Source organism: Antrostomus carolinensis, unplaced genomic scaffold, assembly GCF_000700745.2.
Source record: "Antrostomus carolinensis isolate BGI_N321 unplaced genomic scaffold, ASM70074v2 scaffold16137, whole genome shotgun sequence".
In the NCBI taxonomy this organism is placed as follows: Eukaryota; Metazoa; Chordata; class Aves; order Caprimulgiformes; family Caprimulgidae; genus Antrostomus; species Antrostomus carolinensis.
Window position 1 is genome coordinate 17507 of NW_010325536.1, and position 23115 is coordinate 40621.

Genomic DNA, 23115 nt, shown 5'->3' on the forward strand with positions numbered 1-23115 from the left:
TCCAAATCTGGTTGGATTTCTTCTGGGAAGCCATGACTTAGGCTAGGATTTCTGGTGAGTGAATACAGCTTTAACACTTGGGGCATAGTAATTGTTGGTGAGTAGGTCAAGAGAGGTTCTCCTCCCCCTCTACTCTGCCCTGGTGAGGCCACATCTGGAGTATTATGTCCAGTTCTGGGCCCCACAGTTCAGGAAGGACAGGGAACTGCTGGAGAGAGTCCAGCACAGAGCCACCAAGATGATGAAGGGAGTGGAGCATCTCCCTGCTGAGGAAAGGCTGAGGGAGCTGGGGCTCTTTAGCTTGAAGAAGAGGAGACTGAGGGGTGACCTCATTAATGTTTATAAATATGTAAAGGGCGAATGTCAGGAGGATGGAGCCAGGCTCTTCTCAGTGATGCCCAGTGGTAGGACAAGGGGCAATGGGTGTGAGCTGGAACACAGGAGGTTCCACTTAAACTTGAGAAGAAACTTCTTTCCAGTGAGGGTGCCAGAGCCCTGGGACAGGCTGCCCAGGGAGGGGGTGGAGTCTCCTTCTCTGGAGACATTCAAGACCCACCTGGACACCTTCCTGTGTGATCTCATTGAGGTTCCTGCTCTGGCAGGGGGGTTGGACTGGATGATCTTTTGAGGTCCCTTCCAATCCCCAACATCCTGTGATTCTGTGTTGTTACAATAATTGTTGATTACTGTCTGATGTTAGCACAGCCGGCCCCCTGCACCTCTGCCTCCTGAGATGCACCCATCAGCTGGATTGATTGAAGCACAAAATACAAATCTCATCCAAATGGTTCATCTTGTGATAAATCTCTTTCTCATCTGTTGGTTGGTTTGCAAATGGTACAAGCCTGCTCCTGCTGCCATTCTGTTGAGCTCGGAGGTCCAAGCCTGTTAATGACTAAGTCTGAGGAGTGAAGAAAGGGGGGGAGGTTGTTGTTATGTGAGTTCCCACATTGTCGTAGCTTAGCTATGCAAAGCAGTGGTAATACTGGAGACAACTGCATGTGTGTAGAGCTGTGTTTTTCAAAGAAGCCTAAAAATGATGTGCCCAGAAGAAGGATTGCCATCTGGGTGCAGTTCTTAACCATTAGAAGAAGAGTAACACGGGAAGAGGCTTCAGCTAATAAAGTGTCACTTTGTTCTGTCGCGTGACTCGCTCTGTCCACTGGGCATTTGTGTGGAATTGAGGTTTCCAAGAATGAACTGTTTTATTTCTGGTGCCACATTTATTTAAGCTGTTTCAGACTTGTCGTGTTTAACAGGCAACTTGTAGATGGGAGGAAAGATATCTGGGTTAAAATAACCACTCAGCAGCAAGTCTCTGTGGGTGAAATCCTGCCAGTTGCTCAGGAGCTCTGGGACACCAGGAAGGACACTGAGACAGTGCATGTGAAAGACAGCGAGGCAAGAATGTGAGCAGTCAGCAGAATTGGGAACAAACAGCCAGTGACAGGAGCTGTGGATTGCAGTCTTCAAGCACAGGTACTGGGCTGGGCTGGGGCTGGACAAAACATGGCCAAAAAGGTCACTGACAGACTGATACATGGGCAGAAAAAGGTGAATTTCTGCTTCAGTTTTGCCTGGAGAATCTGTGGAGTGAAAGATGAGCAAATCCCTAAAGCAAGCCAAATTATCGTGAATCATTCAAACTGTGACACTTCTGTGACTGTTCTCTGAGTAGTTGGCTTTAGTGTCACCAGCTGTGCTGAGGCAGGAACGTTACAGGGCATGGATAAGAAAATGGCCCATGATATAAAGAGCAGAAAAATCTCAACAGTCTTTCCTTTACTTAAAATACCGTCATAGCAATGTTCAGCCAGTGGCCTGAACTCCTGCTGCAGACTGACAATGGTTTTCATGTGTACAGGACATCAAGCATAACGAGGAGACTACGTTAGCACTTCTGGCTGGAAAGCAGCCAGAGAGTTTATTGAGAATTCATTGTGGTGTGATAAGTGGTGTGTGCTGCTGCTGTGTGCCTCTTCCAGATCAAGTTGACTTCTAGGAGGATGGTAAAATGTCAGGTTTTGGCCGTCAAAAGGGTTTTGGCCCTCAAAAGCTTAACATGCCTCTGGGGTGCTGAAAGAGCCCTTTAAAGTCTAAAGCCATGGGACAGTCCAGTGAGCACCCGTGTGTTCACTGAATACACCCAAAGCAGAGGCAGAGAGCACAAATCGTGAAAGAACGGTACCTGGAGGAGCCTGCCCTGTTCTGCTGCTCAGAAGGACCAGATGAGGAACCTGTCTCAGTGAAGAGCTTCCTCCAGGTACAGACCTCATCACTCTTAGTGCAACTTTGGGTAATGGAAATGTGTCAAGCGATCAGCGGCGTTCTGTATCCAGCTGGTGCCTTCCATCCATCCCCTTTCCATAGCACTGTTTCTTTATGTCTTTGCCAAGCATCATCCATGCCTTCATCTTCATTCCTGCCTGGCTGGCCCTGGCAGCTGAAGCCCTCTTCAACAGCTCAGGTCCTCATTATATTGAAATATTTAGCATGAAGGCTCAGCTCTGCTTGACCTGTGCAGTTAATGATGAGTTCAGTTTTCCTTGCAAGCAAACCAGTCCAGGTCTGTCAGCCCTGAGAGCCCCGTTCATTGATGCATCAGTTCTTAACTTCAGACGTGGGACTGTTCTGTAAATGCCCTGAATTGTTGACTGAGTATTTAATATTAACTATTTCTTTGCCTCTGCAGAGGTTTTTCTGGAAACTGTAGGAAACTGCACAGAGTTTGAGGTGTTGAGGATCACTTCTGCTCCCGTGCACTGCGGGTGGGTGCAGACAGCCCCTGGTTGACTAAGGTTGAGCATCCAGGGTTTCCTTTCCTTTCAGTTACACCTTAAAGACAGGGATCTGCAGGGTGTGCTCGACAGAAAGCGTGTATTCTCTGCCTGAAGTCACGTGTAGGAACTCTCTCCTTTGGCAGACCAACCAGTGAGGCTAAAACACTCTTTTTTTTTCCTTCCCAGCTTCAGTTTGAAGAAGCTGTATGGTGAATCTGGGGATTTGCATCTGGGCCCCCCTAAAAAAAGCATTTGTAAAGGGTTCCTTGCTCCCTTAGCTTTTCTTCTGCTAAGGCAGAAGAAGTGGGGGCCCTTCCCACTTGTCTGTTTCCATTACTGTAGCATGGTGTGTATGTTAAAATCTCTGGAGATGTAAAAGTGAGAAGGAAAGACACAGATTCCTGGCCCTGAGAAGCTCAGCAAGACACTGAGAGAGAATATTCCCAGCTGGATGTGTCATAATTTGGGGTAAATGGAGACCCCCAGCCTGCTACGGTTAAATCTGGAAGTGTGGAGTAAGGATCAGGATCAGTGAGCAGAGCTGTGTGGCGTACACTGAGCTCTCTGCCAAGCTCAATATTTAAATCTCTGTCTTTTTTGCAGAAACCACAAGTCCCCTGATTTCAAATCCTTTCCCGCTTTTACAGAGTAAGTGTGATGAATGTCTGTGGTGTGCAAAAGCAGGGACTGCCACCCTGCAGTCACCCTGGCCTGTCCTCTTAGCATTTTTCATTAATAAATGGGGGTTTTTTTATTTTTTTATTATGAATCCAGATGTCAAAAACAAAATGCCTCACTTCTGTGGCTCTGATTTCCAATTTAAATGCAACAGAAATCCTTCAGGGCCTTATTGTGCAGTATTAGACCATTTAGACTCACTTTTACAGCCTTCTGGGAGTTAAATTTTGTGAAATATGGCAATAATAGGTGTTCTGGGAGAGCCAAGGTTTGAAGGCTGAAAATGAATCCACGTTTAAGTTACATTTATTTAGATTGCCCAAGGAAGTTGTGGATGCCCCCTCCCTGGAAGTATTCAAGGCCAGGCTGGATGAGGCTTTGAGCAACCTGGTCTAGTGGAAGGTGTCCCTGCTGCTGGCAGGGGGGTTGGAACTGGATGAGCTTTAAGGGCCCTCCCAACCTAAACCAGTCTGGGATTCTGTGATTTATGCCCAGGAAAACTTCTCTTCATGGCTCAGCTCACTAAACACCTTTGTGGAGAGAGTTCCTCTGAGAGCACAGATGAGGAATGGGAGCCCAGGATGTGGTGGGGAGCAAGCAGGAGGGGAAGGAGAGCAGGTTGGGGATGGGCAGATGCAGGTGGTCTCTGCTTGAGGTTCTGCCCCATGTCCTTGATGCTTTCAACAGGCAAATCTTCTTGCTTTGCTTTACGGTGTGTTTGGTTACCACTTGGCTTGTGTCTGGATTTAAGGGGTGATACTGTCCGTGCCAGCCTCGTGATCCAGGGCTGCTGTCCCTTAGTGTAGGACAGCCCTGAGTGCTGCACCCTGAGCATGGCCATGGTGGTGGAGGACACTTGTTCTTTCTCCACTTACACATCTGAGCAAGAACTGAGAGCTTTATTCAGAACCTAAGAGTTCACGTTGGAAGAGAAATCAAATCAGTGCCAAATTTAACAACCGTGATGCATTCCAGACTCCTCTTTTTAAAGCATCCTTCCTAGCACCGCTTTATCTAGCACCTCGTTCATTGTCTGAGATGAGTGGAAGTGAACGAAGTCCTGTTTTGAAGAAACCTCCACTTATTTTGGTGTGTGACTGTTTTTTCTAGAAGACTTCTGCCAAGTTGAATGTATTGTTTCATCAGTTTGTGTCAGAGGTATGGGAGGATGCAGGTACACTCTTATTAAAGCTAAAGCCAGTGGACACATTGAACGAAAAATGCCGGAAAGTTTCTCTTACAGTTCTTCTGCATTTGTTTTTTCACCAAAATGTGGACAGAAGTGTTGAAATGTGTGGAGAGAGATCTGCCTGGGGGCCTGCTCCCTGTGCTGCCATCAGCCCGTGAGCTGGCTGCTGGGTTTCGCTCGTGCACAAGCTGCTCAGGGCCTTTTCTGTTGAAACTTTCTGTTAAAAGCTCTCCACTTAACATTCACTCCTGGCCTCAAACCAGGCTCTGCTATTTTCTCTGGCTTAGATGTGGCAATGAGAGTTAACATGGGAATTAAGAGTGATTTATTTAACCTAAGCACAAATGCTTTTTTCCCCCCTCTGTCTTGGCTTGTACAGCCTGCTGCCTTACTCTGGAGCCTTGTTCACTGGGTATATATAAAGCAGTAATAAAAATGTCTAATAATAGCCCTGGGGAAAGATGTTTTAAATTGTGCAACCAACTGTGAGTGTTAGTTCTGTGTGGCTCGAGAGACTGAAGAGGCTTCAGCAGCTGCTGGTGCTTTAGGTTTCTGTGAAGGTGTTTTCAGAGAGCACCTGGGCAATAAGGTGATGTTCTAGCAGGTCTTGTTCAGAGCAGAGAGAGGCCTGGCTTGCAAAGTCAGCTGGTTTTTCTGAGGAAGGATGCTTCTGGGGAGAAGGAGTGCTTTGTGCCCCGACGCCTAGCATACCACAGACAAATATCTCTTTATTTCTGGGGGAGGAAAGCTCTTCAGTGCTTGCTAGGAGAATGAAATGCCATTGCGTGGGGATGCTGCGATGATTGAGTTTCAGACTGAGCTTGCAAGAGGCGTCTGGAAGTGCCCTGGGCTGGGTTTTTGCTGTCCCAACAGCAGTGCTTCCTTGCAGCGGGTTGGTTTGTGCTCTCTGCTGTGGAACCCCTCTACATTGTGGGAAAACTCAGGAATGAGATTCAGACTGCACTGAGGTGGGCTGGCTGTAGAGTAGCCCTTTCCTGCTGGCAGACAGGACATGTTCAGAGTTATTTCCTCCTCCTCCCAAATTTTCAAATATTTCAGGATTCTGGCTCAGCACAGAGTGATCCTCAAGTTGCTGGAGTGAGGGGAGCACTGCTGCTTCTGAGACAGCCATCTCCAGAGCTCTGGGGTCTGTTTCTCTGCGTGGCAGACAGTGGAAGGAGCAGGTAGCACCACGACAGCGAGCACAGCTCAAGAGAAAAACCTGCTGGGTCTGTGCCACAATCTCTGAGTGGAAGGAGACAGGCAGTGGATGAAGGAGGGACTGGAGGAGGAGGGAAGTGGTGATGGTGGGTGGACAGATAGCAGGGGACTGGCGCAGGTGCCCTGTCATGTGAAGTGTTGTACCCTCTCCCCACATTCTCCGGTGCTGTGTGGACAGGTCTGGCCCACACAACATTTGCCATTTCACGCACAGACTTTCTGTTGCCAAATTTAGGCTACAGGTTTGCAGAAGAATTCTGAACATAGAGCAGAGGCAGAGAGACTGCAGGGTTAATGTGGCAGCCTGAACTCTGAGTGTCCAATTCATTATTTCTTAGGTTTTTCTGAAGACTTAAAGCCTATTTCTACCCTTTCTGCAACAAAGACTCTTGCCTGCAGCTCAGCCATAGGGCAGAACATGGAGGACAGGAGATGCCCAGAGCCTGGCTTTGCAGGGCTCCCTGCACAGCAGTGTGTGTTGAGTTCTGGCTGAATGTGAACCCATGGGAGGGCTCGAGATGTATCCCAAAGCCTGCAGAGCTTCACAGCTCTGGTCTCAGCTGTGTGAAAAGGTTGCTTCCTGGAGGTGGGTAGAGGAGCAATAGCAACCTGGCATCTCATCTTCTGACACATTTAGTGGGTGTAAGAATGCTGGGCTACAGGTTTAGAGTTGAACATTGCAGGATTTTCACAGAGTCACAGAATGATGGGGGTTGGAAGTGACCTCTGGAGATCATCCAGTCCAACCCCCCTGCCAAAGCAGGTCCATCTCCAGCAGGTTGCACAGGGCTGCATCCAGGTGGGTTTGGAATCTCTCCAGAGATGGAGACTCCACACCCTCTCTGGGCAGCCTGTCCCAGGGCTCCGTCACCCTCACAGGAAAGAAGTTTTTCCTCATCTTCATCTGGAACCTCCTGTGTTCCAGTTTGTGCCCGTTGCCCCTTCTCCTGTCACTGGGCACCACTGAGAAGAGTCTGGCCCCATCCTCTTGACACCCGCCCTTTAGATATTGATTGATCCATCGTTTCAGTGGCTGCAGGTTCTGTGGGAAAGGCACAGCAGAGTGTTTCACCCTACAGCCCATAAGTACAACTTATACAGACCCCTTCTGGTCTCTTATATTCTATCTCCTCTCAGCTTCCTGTCACCTTCTGATGGATTCTGGGTTTTACTACCTGAGATACAGACATTTTACAGATTATAACCAAGTCAGCCTTGTACTTTCCTGTATTTTGGTTCTTCCATCCTGAATGCTGGTGCTTTTTGCTGATGTGCAATAGATTTCTTAAGTTTCATTGACACAGAATACGTTTTTCCCTTCAAATGTAGATACAGATTTCTGGTATATTGTAGCAATAGACTTTGCTCTGTGTGCATGTGCCAGGCATTTATATGCCAAAGTTGTTTATATGCCAAATGCTTGCATTTGTCCATTCTGCTGTTAAAAACCAAAATGCCGCAGCATAAATGGTGTCCTTGTGCTGGTATATCTGGAGGTATAGAACCAAACTGCAACGTTAACACATTTCAGCCACTGTAGTTTGATAACTACGTCGGTCAGCTAATGCACTCAACTAATACTGTTTAAACGAGCCACTGCAAACATTTGCTATTAAGTTAATTCAGTGGAAAAAATCCACTTTCAACATAACTTGTTAGAACAGAACTAAATGTATTATTCAGCTCATGAGGGAGCTCTGCACCCAGCTCTTTCCTGACTCCAGCTCATCCATACTACTCTAGCAACACGGCTCTCCTGCTCTGCTCTCAGCCTTCTGGCACAGCTCTGATTTCTGTGCTTCTTCCCCTCCACCTCTGCTAAACCCCAGCGTCTTGCTGCCACCGAGCCCAGTGACATGCACCATTCCCCAGTCTCGCTGCACTCGTTGACAGCCACAGAAAAACCAAGCTGAGTTTCCCCCCGTGACACTTCTCCGTGCCTCAGCTTTCCGAGCAACAGGATTTTTCACAACCCGCTGCTCCTTGTCTGACTCAGGAAAGGCAGCCGAGACTGGAATTTGACAGAACCGAATGCAAAATTAATTCACCGTGCTTTGCTTTCCAGGCTTAAAAAGAACAAGGATATGTTTAAAACAGCCTGCAGCAGGCAGGAGATAGTTAGTAAACCCCGGTCAGTGTGTAGCCTTTCAGATCTTCGTGCAGATTTGAGATCCCCCCCCCACACACACACACAGGCAGGTGCTTCACTGTAGTGCACGAGCTGTCCCTCTGCCATCCCGGGCTTTCTTGTGGCAGTAAATTAAAGCACATGGATAAATCCCTGACCCCAGCCCAGGAAGCAGTGACGTGCCCTAGAGCTTTCCCAATTCAGAGCTTTCTTAAATCACAGCCTGAGCCCTGTGGGCTCAGTTCTAAGGAGCTGCTGTGACCTGCACACGTGGGCTGAGGTGACAAGGACCAGGGGCCCTAAGTGCTGCCCCCGCTACTGTACAAAGTGAAGTACGCACGTGTGCTGCTTCCCTGCATACTCTGTATAATTCTTCTGAACTGATTTCTCCCAAACAGAGCCTTACACCTGTGGAGCTTGTGGAATCCAGTTCCAGTTTTATAACAATCTCCTGGAGCACATGCAGTCCCACGCAGGTAAGCTGGGCACTTCGACTCGCTTAAAGCGGAGAATTAAATTCTGCGCTTTGCTGCCTGATGTTGACCCCGTTGTGTGTCAATAAGAGTTTTCTGTGCTCACGGTTTCCAAAGCCCCAGTAATTTCACCTGCAGCAAAAAAAAAAAAAGAAACTCAAAGGCTGAAACACGTAGCAGCAGCTACAACAATGCAAGGCTCAGGGGATATCATAAATATTGCTCTTTTCCATAGGAAGAGAGGAAACGTGCCGTGGCAGCGCAGAGCACACCAAACTACTCATCCCCTTTCTCCAGAGGTATCTAGGGAATGCTTGTTGCATTGAGCATTAATGGGTCACTCCTACAAGCAGGTGGAATCCCACCTCCTGCAAAAAGGGTAGTTCTCATTGAAGCAAACAAAGCAAAAAACGCTTGCAGGGCAGCAGAGCCTTTGCCTACACAAGTCCTTTTCCATGCTTGTGTCTCCTGGAGTTCTACAAAGGACTGAAGTGTCTTCTCAGAAGAAGAATTTGTTATTCCATCAGTTGTGTTCATTTCCTTCTCAGCTACCTACACAAGAAAATTCTGAGGAGTGGTTCCACTGCTTTCTTGCTAAGCCACCTTTTCTGTTTTCTGTCTCAATATATAAGAGAAGATTTTAAAATCTCAAAGCCAAAGTTGTTTCAAAGACAGCATTCAGAATATTCAAAAATGTAGAAATAGGATTTTTTTATATACCATCAGATTTTTTCTTTTTTTTTTCCTTTTTGAATGAAAATTCAAGTGAATTAACACAGGTTTACAAATTAATTTACCTTTGACAGACCTGTGCTCTCCGACAGACGGCTGCTCTGTTGAGATACACGGTCAGCGCTTGCATTTGCCTCCACTTTACAGGCAAGCCCTGAGCAGAGTGGCAAGGAAGGACAAGTATCTTGAGGAAAAACATATTTTCCGTTCTGTAACAGTAATTCTAATCACAGTTCTTATCTTGTTCTGTGTTTTAGGTTTAGTCCTATTTTCAATGAGTGTCCCTTGAGTTGTTCATCCGTGCAGTTCCTCAGTTGCAGTTCAGTTCATTGGTAAATCTTAGCGCAGGCTTTGTGTGTTGTTCAGCAGCTACTTCATCATCATTGTAATGTTCTGAGTGGACATTTCAGGTGATTTGTTATAAGATACAGTGTGAATCTTGTGGATGTTATTTTCTGTTAGAGCATAAGTGGGTTAATGTGGAGTAGTTGGATGTCATGTTACACTGAGGAGCAGTGAAGCTCTGCTCAGGGTCGTGGCTGCCGTCACTCCATGGTGTTGGGGTCGGTTCTCGCTGCGTCCTGACCATCTTGTTCCTTGTTCTGGTCTCAAATGCAGCATTTTGAGTTACAGCTCTTGGGGATAATGAGTAGAGAAGCTGCAAAGGAGGGACCAAGGCTAAGGTGTCAAAGGGCAGAATGGCAAGGTGTGAGCTGTTGAAAATTTTAAGCAAGTGCTGTCTGCAGCTTCTTCCTTCTCTCTTCTTTACAAATGACCCGTGACCTCTGGGCTTGTTCACCTGGGTTACAGAGCAGGGCTGGAGGGAGCAGGTATCGGTGATCTGACTCATGTCATGTCAGCAGAGATCCCCTCTTTCCCACTCAGGATTACTCCTGTTAAACTCTTTATTTTCTCATCTCTCCCTGCTCTGTTTGTAAGTCACTGTCTTCCGCTTGGCTGCTTCCCCCCAAATGTCTCGCTGGTACAGCGACAGCAAGCTTGTCCACATCTTCTTTAAGTGCTTTCTCCAGGCATCACTGAGGATGCCACCTGGGAAAGCAGCTGTCCCCTGCTCTGGCATCTCTGTCCTGTGCTCATTTCTCCTCCTCCTCGGAGGGAACAGCAGCTTTTCCTCCAGATCTGTGCAGCTGGGGCTGAGCAGCGCGGTATTTGCTACTGTGGGGTGAGGGTAAAGAGCTGTGAAAGCTGCAGCCAGCTTCGGTGGGTGTCCGGTTCTGGGTGTGTTGTACTGGAGCAGAGCAGCAGGGGAGGTGACACAGGACTTGCATTTCCTCTGGTCACAGCTTGTTGCCTTGTAGCCTGTCAGATTGGGGGATTCTTGGGGATTTCCATATCCAGAAACAGCGTTGACACAACATCTCTGAAGCTTGGGGATGCAGAGACCATGCTGTAGTCAGTAAAACTGGTGGCATAGAATCCATATACTGGGGACACTGGAATAGTAGCTGTTTATACCAGTCTATATGCCTGGCTCAAGGGATGTTTCATTATGGGAAGGCAGAGATAAAAGGAGCCCATATGGGTTAAATGCTCCCTAGTTAATGTGTTCAGGAGTCCAGTTTGGTTTCTCGAGTCTGATGCAAAGGACTAATCTCTTCCAACTAAATGTGATGCATCCACTGGGCCCCTCACAAGTGACTGAAGACAGGAAACATCCTGCTGGCCTCGAGGACGAAAAACAGGGACATACTGGCTCTTGAGTCATTCAGAAGGCTGAGCCTGGAGGCTGGAAGGTAATAAGGAGAGATTATAGCTCCATAAAGCAGCTACACAGTAAGAAGCAATTAGAATGTAAATTGGAGGCTGAAAGGCAGAAACAGAACAGCAGAACACTAGGCAGAGGAATTTGTTCTGTAATTACACTGTACAATATACAGCTTTGACTCCCTTTAGAGTACTTTGTTCAGGTCGAGTGCTACCATATAATGCCCTTCCTACAATCTAGAGCTAAAAAGTAAAAGGACGACTAGGCTGAAGCTGGATTAAAGGATTGGAGGCATGAAGAGAAATTAAAGAACCATGATCTGTGTAGTTCACAGACTGCCTGATAAGGAAGATGAGGCTGAAATGCACAAATCTCATTAATGCCATATTGAATGCCAGTGGATATTTGTACATAATAAATCCTCTATTATTATGAAATAGATAAAAGAGTTGGGAGGATGAAATAAAAGAGAGTTTCTCCCTCCACATGCCCCTCACCAAGACAAGGAAGGTCTGAACCATGAACAAAGTTAGTAGGCAACATCCAGCATTTTCCTTTGCCTACCCACAGATGTTGGGAGTTGAGGACAGTGGTGGCATTAGCTCAAGAGCAGTTGGTCTAAACAAATGCTGGGGGAAAAGCGATGTGACATATCTGATCACTGGCATCCACGGGAGCACCTCCTGCTCTTCACGTCTCTTCCACACTTGCAGAGACCAACCTCTGGCTGCAGTCCTGAGCATGGCACTGCTCCCCAGGTACCAACCGCCACCAGTGAATTCCCTGGGTGCATGCAGTCCTTGAGGCAGTCCCAGAGCCTGCCCTGATTCTGTCATATCCTGGCCAGTGCCGTGCCCAGACCTATTAATAACTGTACAATCTGTGGCTGTTTATTAGCAAGGTTTGTGAATGCCCCAGCAGCTCAAATGTGAGAGGACTTGCTCATAAGGAAGAAGACAGTGGAGTGTCATTACATCATGGTGTGTCTCTAGATCCTTGCTGGTCTCCCTTCTCTCCCAAGAGCAACTTGACCCTCTCCTGTTAGTTCTGATGGGTGTTCCACTGCTCTATCCATCACTAGATCAACCTGGGCTGCAGAGCAAAGTGCCTGTGTGCTTTACTAAGGTATTGCTCTAATTTGTGCTCTGCTGTCTGGAGCACTGGGGCAGGACTCATTTCACTGCATGCTGGTGTACATAGTCTATAGATATTGCCACCTGAGCTGGTCAGCTTGGGCTCCCTTTATAATCAGTGGAGAAGTCATTGACTCCAGGTGAATTCAGAGCATGATGGATCTTTACTGCAAGAGGCATCTCGTTCTCCTTGGGTAAATGAATCACACTCTTCAGCCTGTTCTGCACCACTGAGTGTAAAAGGAGTCCCAAGGGACCACTTTGAAGAGAGACTTGTCTAATAGAGATCTCCAAAATCAGGTGAGATGAGTCCAGCTGTGATGAGTAAACGATGTATTTTGTCATCTTATTAATTCCATCCTTCTGTTCAGCCTGGTCATCAGTCTGTCCATCTTTCTCCTTCCTCTTCCACCTCTCTTTATTGTGCTCTTCATTGTTGCTTCACAGCCTATTTCAGAGCACAGTTTCATAATGAAGCATACTAGGAACTAGAAAATTTCCTCTGGAGGGTGGGGAAAAGTTTTGGGGGCACAGGAGGTGAAAGAACATGGATATGATACAGGATTTACTGATCTTGACTGCATTTCCTTGAAAGATCCCACCAGACTGAAACTGTTTAGCCCAGTTACATACACAGAAATAGGAGCATGAACACAGAGACCCCTAAGGCAGTTGGTATCTTTGCAGCCAGAGGGAGGAACAATCTGTGGTCACACTCCAGAAACTTGTTTTTATTTCTTTTTCAGTTTGAGGCAGCATTGAGCAGCCCAAGAGGAGATTGGCTCTCTCTACAGTGGGAGGAAACCATAGATGAGGATTGTAGTAAGATCTTTAGATACAGAGGAGTGGAGCATAGCTTGAAAATAAAAATACTTAGCAGTAGAGAAAAGGGAAGCCACCTGTGGTGCAGAGAGAGGCAGTAAGGCAAAAGCAGGACAAATGTTGGTTACACAACAACGTGTTTGGCGTTTCAAAAGCCAACAAATTGCACGAGTCAGGCTGCACAAGGAGCATCTGTTCCTCCTGGGATACAGCTTCCGTTGATGGGGAGACATTTCTCAAGGTGTGCTGATGGCATCAACGTCACTGATGCACAGAAAAAGCCACTGACATACCAGCAACATTCTGGGGAGGTGATAGGTTGCAAGTCCAAAGGCAATTTCCAAGGTTTCTGACGGTACTGTTGCCATCTCACCAAAAACTGCTTGAGAGCTACAGAGAATGGACTAGGTTGGTTTCACCTTAGTGAAGGGAACCATCAGTGCTAAGCAGATGGGTACTGTTGCCCCTTCTTTGTGCTTTAAGTGTTACTATCTTGTGCTTCTAACACCTCCCTGTCTCTTGCCCCACAGCTGACAACGAGAACAATATTGCCTCTAGCCAGCCCCGATCACCTCTAGCTGTTGTTGAAGAAAAGTGGAAACCACAGCTCCAAAGAAATAACGCCAACAATAGTACGTAGCCATGTTTGCTCTTCTGTCCCCAGCTTACCCGTCCACTTTGAACAAGTGACTGGCAGAGAGGGTGCAGCAGTGATGGGCATGGCACAAGGCCCTTGTCCTCACCTAACTGCACTTGATTTCATCCGTAATTCATGTACCATCCTGCAGAGCAGAGCACCCACTCCCATTACAGGAGCGCTCATGTGCAAAAAGTACTGGGATCCCTCGGGAGGCAGTAGGAAAGGTTTGTAAGGAAGATGTGCTTCACCATGTGCTTCACCATGGGAAAAGGTAAAGGTAGAATACAGCCCTGTGGGAAACCAGTTCCAAAGTACTTGAGCTGAGCGGGCTGGTGGAAGGGTGATGCAAAACTGTGGTGCTTTTGTGTTCTGGTATGGCCAAAAATGACGTTCACATTGCCCAAAATCAGCCCCAAAAAGTGGGGTTGCTGAAGTTCAGAGGAAGAAATAAAAACTTGGGCTTCAGTACTGTTTGAGATGGTGGAGGAAGCAACTCCTCTTAAAATAACTGTCTCAAAGAAATGGCTCAGATCACAAAAATGGAAAGATGTCCAGCTTTCCAGCTGGGCCAGGCTGTGACCACCAGCCTGTAGACATGGATAGCCAATGGCACACATGATCATAACTTACCTAGGCAGTTCCTCAGTGAACACCACAGAGGTGCTGTTGGTTAAGGCACTGGATTATGAGTAGACAAGTGTGTGCTCTGTCCCAGTCCCCACGCAGGGGACAGCATGCAGCTCCCTGCTGCTCTAAGCCAGAGCAAGGCCTGTCCCTGGAGGTTCCTCTGTCTAGAAACCTTGGGGGAAGAAATCCAGGGTCGGAGATGTCTCTGCCATCATCTGGGCATGTTCCATCTCTTTGGGTCTCTCTCCAGATTGTTTTGTGACTTCCTCCCCTCTCCCGTTGCAGAAGAGCAATTCTCATCTGGTGCTTTCTCTCCCTCCTTCTATTTCACTGCAGCATCTGCCAGCGGTTCGGTAGGGAACAGCGCGATCCCAGAGAAGGAGCGGCAGAACATTGCCGAGAGGCTCCTGAGGGTGATGTGCACTGACCTTGGGGCTCTGAGCGTGGTGAGCGGGAAGGAATTCATCAAGCTAGCACAGACCCTGGTGGACAGTGGAGCTCGCTATGGTGCCTTCTCTGTCACCGAAATCCTTGGCAATTTCAACACGCTGGCTCTGAAGCATTTGCCTCGGATGTACAACCAAGTGAAGGTGAAAGTCACCTGTGCCCTGGGCAGCAACGCCTGCCTCGGCATCGGCGTCACCTGCCACTCCCAGAGCGTCGGCCCCGATTCTTGTTACATCCTGACAGCTTATCAGGTGGAAGGCAACCACATCAAGAGTTACGTCTTGGGAATTAAGGGCGTAGACATTCGAGATAACGGTGATTTTATCCACCACTGGGTACAGAACGTGCTCTCGGAGTTTGTGATGTCGGAGATCAGGACGGTGTATGTCACGGACTGCAAAGTCAACTCCTCTGCGTTCTCCAAGGCAGGCATGTGCTTGCGTTGTTCGGCCTGTGCCTTGAACTCAGTAGTGCAGAGTGTGCTGAATAAGAGAACACTACAGGCTCGCAATATGCACGAAGTGATCGAGCTCCTGAATGTCTGTGAAGATCTGGCAGGATCCACGGGCCTCTCGAAGGAGACCTTTGGCTCCCTGGAAGAGACTTCTCCCCCACCCTGCTGGAACTCGGTCACTGATTCCCTCCTGCTCGTCCACGAGCGGTACGAGCAGATCTGTGAGTTCTACAGCAGGGCCAAGAAGATGAACCTCATCCAAAACCTGAACAAACACTTGCTCAGCAACCTGGCAGCCATTCTGGCTCCGGTGAAACAGGCGGTGATCGAGCTGAGCAACGAGAGCCGGCCCACTTTGCAGCTGGTACTGCCCACCTACGTCAAACTGGAGAAACTGTTCACTTCCAAAGCTAACGATGCTGGCGTAGTCAGCAAACTCTGCCACCTCTTCTTGGAGGCACTAAAGGAGAACTTCAAAGTTCATTCGGCACACAAGGTAGCCATGATCTTAGACCCTCAGCAGAAGCTACGGCCCGTCCCACCGTACCAGCACGAAGAGATCATTGGCAAAGTCTGTGAGTTGATCAATGAGGTGAAAGAGTCCTGGGCAGAAGAAACAGAATTTGAACCTTCAACCAAGAAGCCTCGAGCAGCAGGGGAAGCCACAGCAGCTCAGGAAGAAGATTGGTTTGGGAAAAATGAAGTCTATGATTATTTGCAAGAACCTCTCTTCCAGGCCACCCCTGACCTGTTTCAGTACTGGTCGTGTGTTACCCAAAAGCATACAAAACTAGCCAAGCTAGCCTTTTGGCTCTTAGCAGTGCCTGCTGTTGGTGCCAGAAGCGAATGTGTAAATATGTGTGAGCAGGCTCTCTTAATCAAAAGGAGACGGCTACTCAGTCCAGAAGACATGAACAAACTCATGTTTTTGAAGTCCAACATGCTTTAAGACTGTCTTTTAATTAAAACTTTAAAACACTGTTCCAAACAAAGAAAAAAAAAAAAAAAAAGAATTTTAAGTTCTAAACACTGTGGACCTCATTATGAATGCCCCTGGAAACCAAGTGCTTTTTTATATATATATAAAAATATAAATATATATAAAATTAAGTTTGAAAGGAAAGCTGAGCACGTGAGAGAGACAGCCCTCTGCCAGGATCGTGCTCCTTTCCATAGATAGTGTGTGGACTTGACAGACTTTCTAATGTTTTCAAGTGGGCAGACCAATGGGAGGCTGATGTTCTAAAGTCTTCAGGCAGCTGAGATCTAAAGTGACTTGAAGTTTCTTTTTGTTTCTCCTCCACCCCACCTTTCCTCTTGTCCCCTGGGCCATCTTGCCATGGATAATCAGACTACATTGAACAGACCAGTTCTGCACTGGACTTTGCTCCTTTGAATAACTGTACACCTTGAGGGCGTTTGTCTGCAGCCTTCTTGACACACGGTGCATGTTATCAGGGCAGCTGTGTTTTATGAACACCAGTATCTTTAGAAATCAGGAAGGGAGACTTTAAGGGGCGTTTTTTATTTTATTTTTAACTTTTTCATATCCATTTTTTTTTTCCAAAAAAACCAAAAAATTATTCTTCTGTCTCCAAGTTTTGAGTTGAACACGTTAGTAGTGATTATAAGTTTGATTTAAAACTAAGAGAAATGGTTCATGGCAGAAAACATCTGTAATCATTACGTTTCTTGGGTTTATTTTTTTTAAAGCCTAATTTCTTTTCTGAATTCCCAGTGTTAATTAGCTTCTCTGTGAGTTTTAGGCATCAGGGGTTCTCCAACTTGTCCTAGAGTAGCCCATTTGCAATTAAATAATATCCTTATGGAAACCACAGCAGTTGCTTATATGGAAAAGCTGAAAACCAGGAAAAGCAAGCACGCGGTGACAGCACCGATGTCTGTGGGCCACCAACAAGCTTGCCGGGGTCTGCCAGCTGCCATTGAGAACCTTTGTACCTAAACATTTTGTAAAAAAAAAGGTTTCTCAGTACACTCAAAATAACCTCCCCAAGGCCAAGGACAAACCAAGGTGTATGATTTTTCAGGGGAACAAAGATCATCAGTTTTGTCAAATTGGGGTTTGAAGGAAACTTAGAGAAGTGCATGGGCTCCAAGAACCTTCTGAATGTACGTGCTCCTGATTGAGTGCAGAGAATATCTTCCCGTTTTATTTGGAATGGTTTCCTCTAGTAGCACGAATGTCTTTTTTTAATACCTACAGTGCATTACACTACTTGTTACGTTTGCTGAATCGTTCTGGTTAGGAAGGCCACGGGCCCTTAAACCTTCACACTTAACTGGCTCACCCCAAATGCGATTAGAGATGATGGTAACGCAAAAAAAACATCTCAGTCAACTCTTGTGTCTACCAAGGCCGGTTGCTCTGCTGTGTCCAGTGCCCGTAGGCACAGTTCATGGGCTGCAACCCCACTGAGAGCTGCAGGGGTAGCAGCTCTTGAAGATGAGCTGCTGGATGGCATCTCTGCTGGATGGCATCTCTGCTGGGTGGCATCTCTGCTGGATATCAGGTTTGGTGCCTCTTGGACAATTCCCAACTTTCTGGTGCCAAAACTGTTAATTTTTCATCACTGGGACTTGTATCCCAGAGGCAAATTGAAGCAAATTCTTACTTTTGAAGTAGTGTCTCCTGCTTCCAGTAGTATTCTCTGGAGCTGCGGTCACAGTGTCAGCAGAGCAGCATTGGAGGTTCAGGAGGATGGACTTGTTCAGCTCCAAGCAGACAAGCTGGAGCCCTTCAGCAGCGCAGGGGTGTTTGCTGGTTGCTGACAGTGCAATAGTGAAACTGAGGGTCCTTCTTTGAAGTGCTGCTGTTGAATAGATGTTAAACCAAGATCCCACCTGCCCATCTCTGGTTGTAATAGAAGTTCCATGTCCCAAGACATGAGAAATGGCAAACCCAGTCTCAGGCTTTGTTTGCAGATGCCTTGAACCTGACAGGCACTAGCTGACAACTTCACTGCCATGGGGCTCAGACAGTTGGCGTGCTAGAGACCTTCCCTAGGTCCAACTCACTGAGGAGAATAGCACTTTGCACCCAACTGTCTTGTCCTTTTCAGCTTGGAAACTTAGCTTGAGCCTAGCATTTGGGTTGACCTCTCGCACTGTTACTGGCATCAGGGCAAAACTAGTCTCCTAAATCTTAAGTTTTGCATGTGGATGTCTTAAAAGACACAGTCTGCAACCCCACTGAGAGCTGCAGGGGTAGCAGCACTTGAAGATGAGCTGCCAAGGCCAGAGGCACTTGGAGATCTGATTTCTCTGGCAGTGGCTTTTGCAAATGGAGGTGTTAGTTGCAGCATCAACTTTTCTTCTTGCTGGTTTTATTTTCTCCCATACAAATCCTGCCTGCCCAGCTACCATGTGCGCTTACTCCCTCCTTGCAGTGCAGGAGAAACCTCTCCCAAACAATAACTTAAGTCTCAAACTACAAACAAAAAACCCAAGTGAGATGTGTGTCCGTTACAAAGCGTTTGTGCTGTGCTGCTGTTCCCACTGAAAAGCACAAAGTATCCTCCATCAAGAAAACACGGCTGGAGGATGGATCCAAAGCAAGATTAGCTTTTGAGGTTGAAGAGTCTGTACCATGCAGCTCAAGATTTGTAGTTTATTCTCCTAATGGCATGTTGTTACACCTTTATGCTTGGTTCTCCTGAGATCCTGAGAGCCACTCACACTCACATGCTCTTCCATTCCTTTGAGAAGAGAGGAAACCAAACCCTAACGCTGCTTTGCTGAGGCTCAGGCTGATAACTGCTGTGGGATTTGCCAACTCCAGCTCGGTGTGTTGTCTGGTCTGGAAGGTGTTAAGGGTGGGAAAGTGGACAAAGCAGAGTTAGCACAAGTTGAAAGCTCTGGAATTGAGAATGAGGTAAAATTGCAGTCATTTGTGCAACCCTTTGATGTTGGGCTGTGGCTGCAACAGCCAAGGCATGACAATGGAAGGACCACAACCACCATCAACTCCCGGTCCATCTCCCCCTTTTTACAGTGTGGTTTTGGCATCAGATGTGGAGCTTTCTGGCTGTGACGACCAAAGAGAGGGACTGACTGTCCTTCTGTCCCATCCGAGTAACTGTCCCCTCCAAGGCAACTTTGGTTATAGTTGCACTAATGGTGCATGTTCAACAAACATGCAGTGTTGTCTGGTAGATGAGATTCTCCCAAAGACTTTAAAAACTCAACTTAGCAGCTGAAAAAGCAAAACAAAACCTAAAGCCCTAAAATGGAGCAATCTGGAAAGTCAGTGAGAAGAGGAGCTGGTTGGCCAGCCCCATTCTCCAGTGAGTCAGTGGAGGAAGCCACAGCTTTTCATGAGACTGAAATGTGGTTACAGGGTGTTCTGCCCAGAGGAGCTGTTGGTGCTGTGTCTGCTCACAGGCTGGCTTCTGTCTGATGTACTTCAGGCTTCATTAAAAGGAGAGAAGCACATCTGGATCGTGTGTATCTACCCTACATGCCAAGCTTTTGTTCTTGTTTCTCCTTCCCTCTTCAAGACTTGGATTTGCGTTCTAGGAATCATAGATACTTCACCAAGGTCTGAATTTTGGAAGCTCTTTATTTGCCAGGTTACTCCAACCCAGACTCTTCTGTGATTCTTTTCTACAGTTGGCTCAGTGATACGGAGCAGCACTTGTGCTGTGAGGAGTACTGTCCATTGTGGGGTGGGAAACCAGAGAGGAGAGGCCAGAGCTGTCATCAGGTTCTGCTCCCTTTGAGCTGGGAGGAGAAGTCCTCAGAATTGGGATCATCCCATGGTAAATCACGTTGGGAATTTGCCTTCTGCTTCTTTGTGTCCTTCTACTCACACTTGAGAAATGTGTTGGGATACAGAAATGGTGTGTGCATCCTCCAGGCCTTCATGTGTTTCTGTTGCTTACTCTGTGCATGACCTTGCAGACTTCTCTTTCTTACTTCACATTTTGCTTTGGGAGGGGTTATGATCTTCAGGTGGGGAGCGAGCACCAACAGAAGGTGAGCTGTAAAAATGAAAGGGCCTCCCAGTCCTGTCTCAAGAGAAAATGGGATGCAATGAGGGAGCTTTTCAAAACAGAAAGTTGTTTTTGCATGACTACGGCAGCCAGAGGGTCAGTGGAGAACATGGAGCCCAGATTTGTCTCCTGTGTCTCTTGCTCCTTCCCCTGTCTCTAGCAGCAGAACATAGTTGTGTGCTGGGTGGCAGGATGGGCTCGGTGTCTTGCTCCTGGGTTGGTTTCACATGGAAGTGAACTTTCACTTTGTCAGAGTTATTACGTCTGTTCTAAGAAAACTAATTTGGTTGTATTTGAATCTGGAAAAACTCCCCGTGAAAGCCTGACCATGGGGTCAGGTTTTCTCTAATTCAGTTGTCTCTTGATGGCTGATTAAACCAGTTTAACTTGGAGGTAAATTGGTTTAAGCATCCACATGAACCACCTGCACTGGTTTAACTGTGCTTGCTGGGTGTTCTCCCCTGCTGATTAGAGAATACGTCCAGAAGCAGCTCAGGGAGTCATGACCCTTTGGTGAATTTTGCTCATGAAGTTGTGGCAGATACTGTCAGAGCTTGGGAATTACTGAAAATAGAGAGGAGGTGCTTCTGAAAACAGCTTGAGCTCTGCATTGTGGAATCAGAGTTAACACGGTGTTCAGTGAGATGTCTCAGGGTGGTTGGCTTGTTTTTTCTCCAACTACTTGCAATAACACGGAAGATTCAGTGTGAGAATAAATGATGTTGTATGTTTATATTGGTGGATGAGTTTGCTCAGCCTTACCCCGGTCTGAGGGACCATTTCCACTTTCTGGATCCTGTGGTGGGCGAGCCAGGACATCGTGTTGCACAGGAGCAGGGTGACTGAGACATTGTGCTGCTCGGAGGATGCTTTGTGCATTTCTAGACCCCACCAAGCTACTGATAAATCAGAAGACAGTAAAAGAACAACCAAAAAGTTATTGAAAGGCTGGGAGTGCTGCCTTGTACTGAGGAACGACTCAGAATTGCATCTCTCTGGCTAAAGGAGGTGGAGAGGAGCTCCTGTGACATTCAGAGGGAGCACATCCAGGAAGGGAGAAGTTGTTCCCCATAGAATGATTAGGAGTAACAGGATGAAAATGATCAAAAATACACTAAAGGGTAGATTCTAGGAAATCTTTTCAGGGAGGAGAAATCCATTCATCTGGGAGGAGTCTGTTATGGGGAATGTTTTTTGAGCCCTACCATTTCCAGCAAGGCTGTGCAGCTCCATGGAGCACGCTCTCCATAAGGCACAGGCTGCTTTGGACCTTGCCTGAGAGAAAAGAGACTGGATGGGAAATGATTGTCTGTGGGTTGAGTCCAATCCTGCCTGGTGGGTCCAGGAGGGTTCACAGAGCATCTTCCTCCACATCCTCCCCACTCACCACTGGCACCAAACCCTTCCCAGCACTCCAGTATGTACACGAACCAGGTTTTGTGAAGGAGGGAGGTAGCTGAGCAGCAGAAGGGGCAGAGGAGGAAACACCAGTTGAGGAGCAAATGTCTTGTCAACCCTTTACACTGCCAAGGTGAAAAAGTCAGGGTGGAGGAGAGTATTAAATGTTTTGCTGCTTCTGCTGTGCACATTCTGTGCTACACCATCATCTTGAATCCATGGGATCCGTTGGGAGTGCCCAGAAACATCGGCTGAGACTCAAGATCCTGTGTCAGATACTTCTGAAGTTGTCACCCCGTAGCAATAAGAACTCCCTTTCCGCAGCGTGTGGGACCTGTCCCTGTGCCACAGGTTCTCATCTTCCTGGGTTCTCATCTTCCTGGGGCCTTTGGAAATGTCACTGAACAAAACGGTCATAAAAATACGGAGAGGTCAACCCAGGCACAGCTCCAAGTTGAAACCTCCTTAGTACTGTGAGAGAGTTTGCTTACGCTAGGCCAGAAATGGTGAACCAATGAGAGTCTATTGCCCTGAAATTTCATTTGAGATATTGAGTGTTTGAGGGGTTTTCTGTTTAATTTTGTTTGGGGTTTTTTTGTTGTTGTTTGGTTGGTTAGTTGGGGTTTGTTTTTTTTTTACTCCTCCTGTTAAGAGTCCTTTGTTCTAGAACTTGATGGAAGAGCAAAGAGTTTTGCTCACGTTAGACAACAGCGGGTCTCATTTAACCCTTTAATGATCTGTAGGCAGCTGAGTTTGAATTTTTTTTTGGAATACCTTCTGAAAATGAGTCACAGAAATGGCTCGTGGATGCACAACGTCAACCACTGACTGAAAGGATTCTCTTCCTTCCCATCCTTCCAGTGGTCAGCCTGTCTCGGGACCCGGGTGAGCAGCGCAGCCTTAACGACAGGAAGATTTTGTGGTGGAGTTGATGAGCACGGGCATGGCAAAAACTTTGCTTTTTTACAACCAAAGTTCCTTAAAAAGACTCTTCCAGCCTCATCAGCCTTCAGTGCTTGTTTTCAGTCTCTTAGGGGTTCTTGTGGGGGTCTCTGCAATGTGAGTAGATAGGATGGGTTGGTTTGTTGGGTTGTTTTTTTTTTCCAGTGGGTTTGTTTGTTGGGTTGTTTTGGGTTTGTTTTTTTTTTTTTTCCAGTGGGCTGGGGGGGGGGAGAAGGGATTTATTTTTATTTTTTTTTTTAATTGCTGTCTATGGAGAAAGACCTTTCTGCTCAAGGAAGGAGGCATGTGTTCTGGAAGGAGCAACAATCTTAGGAGCTGTTTTCCACCGTCCCTTTAAACTTATTTGGGACTTTAAATTTTTTAAATTTTTATTTTTTTTTAATTATTTAAAAGGAAAACTGATAAAAGATGAACTGAAACATTCATGACAGGTGACTAGCCAAGGCTGTAAGTACAGGAGGATCGAGCACACATCATCCAGACCGTGAAGATTCTGGTCGGCGCCGTAGCTAGAAAGTGTCATTTCAATAAAAATAAAAACAAAACAAAAACAAAACATCAGGAAATCCTTGTTTGCAGCCAGTCTGAAAAGAGGAAACTGTTCTTCCTCGGTCGTATGTTCGTTTTTCAAAACCTCCTGTTGGGAGCTGAATTCTTGTTGTTTTCATCAAAGCAAACCAACAATGTTCTCT

The 23115-nt window shown here is 46.9% G+C and overlaps 1 protein-coding gene across 1 annotated transcript in view; it reads left to right on the top strand.

The window, feature by feature from the left end:
* Positions 1 to 16609, top strand: part of ZNF618 (zinc finger protein 618) — a 22719-nt gene extending 6110 nt beyond the window's left edge. The window contains exons 3-5 of the mRNA XM_029085790.1: positions 8395 to 8472; positions 13413 to 13514; positions 14486 to 16609. Coding sequence (XP_028941623.1) covers positions 8457 to 8472; positions 13413 to 13514; positions 14486 to 15999 — 1632 coding nt within the window. The 5' untranslated portion in view covers positions 8395 to 8456 and the 3' untranslated portion in view covers positions 16000 to 16609. The remainder of the gene's footprint in view (positions 1 to 8394; positions 8473 to 13412; positions 13515 to 14485) is intronic.
* Positions 16610 to 23115: the final 6506 nt, after the last annotated feature.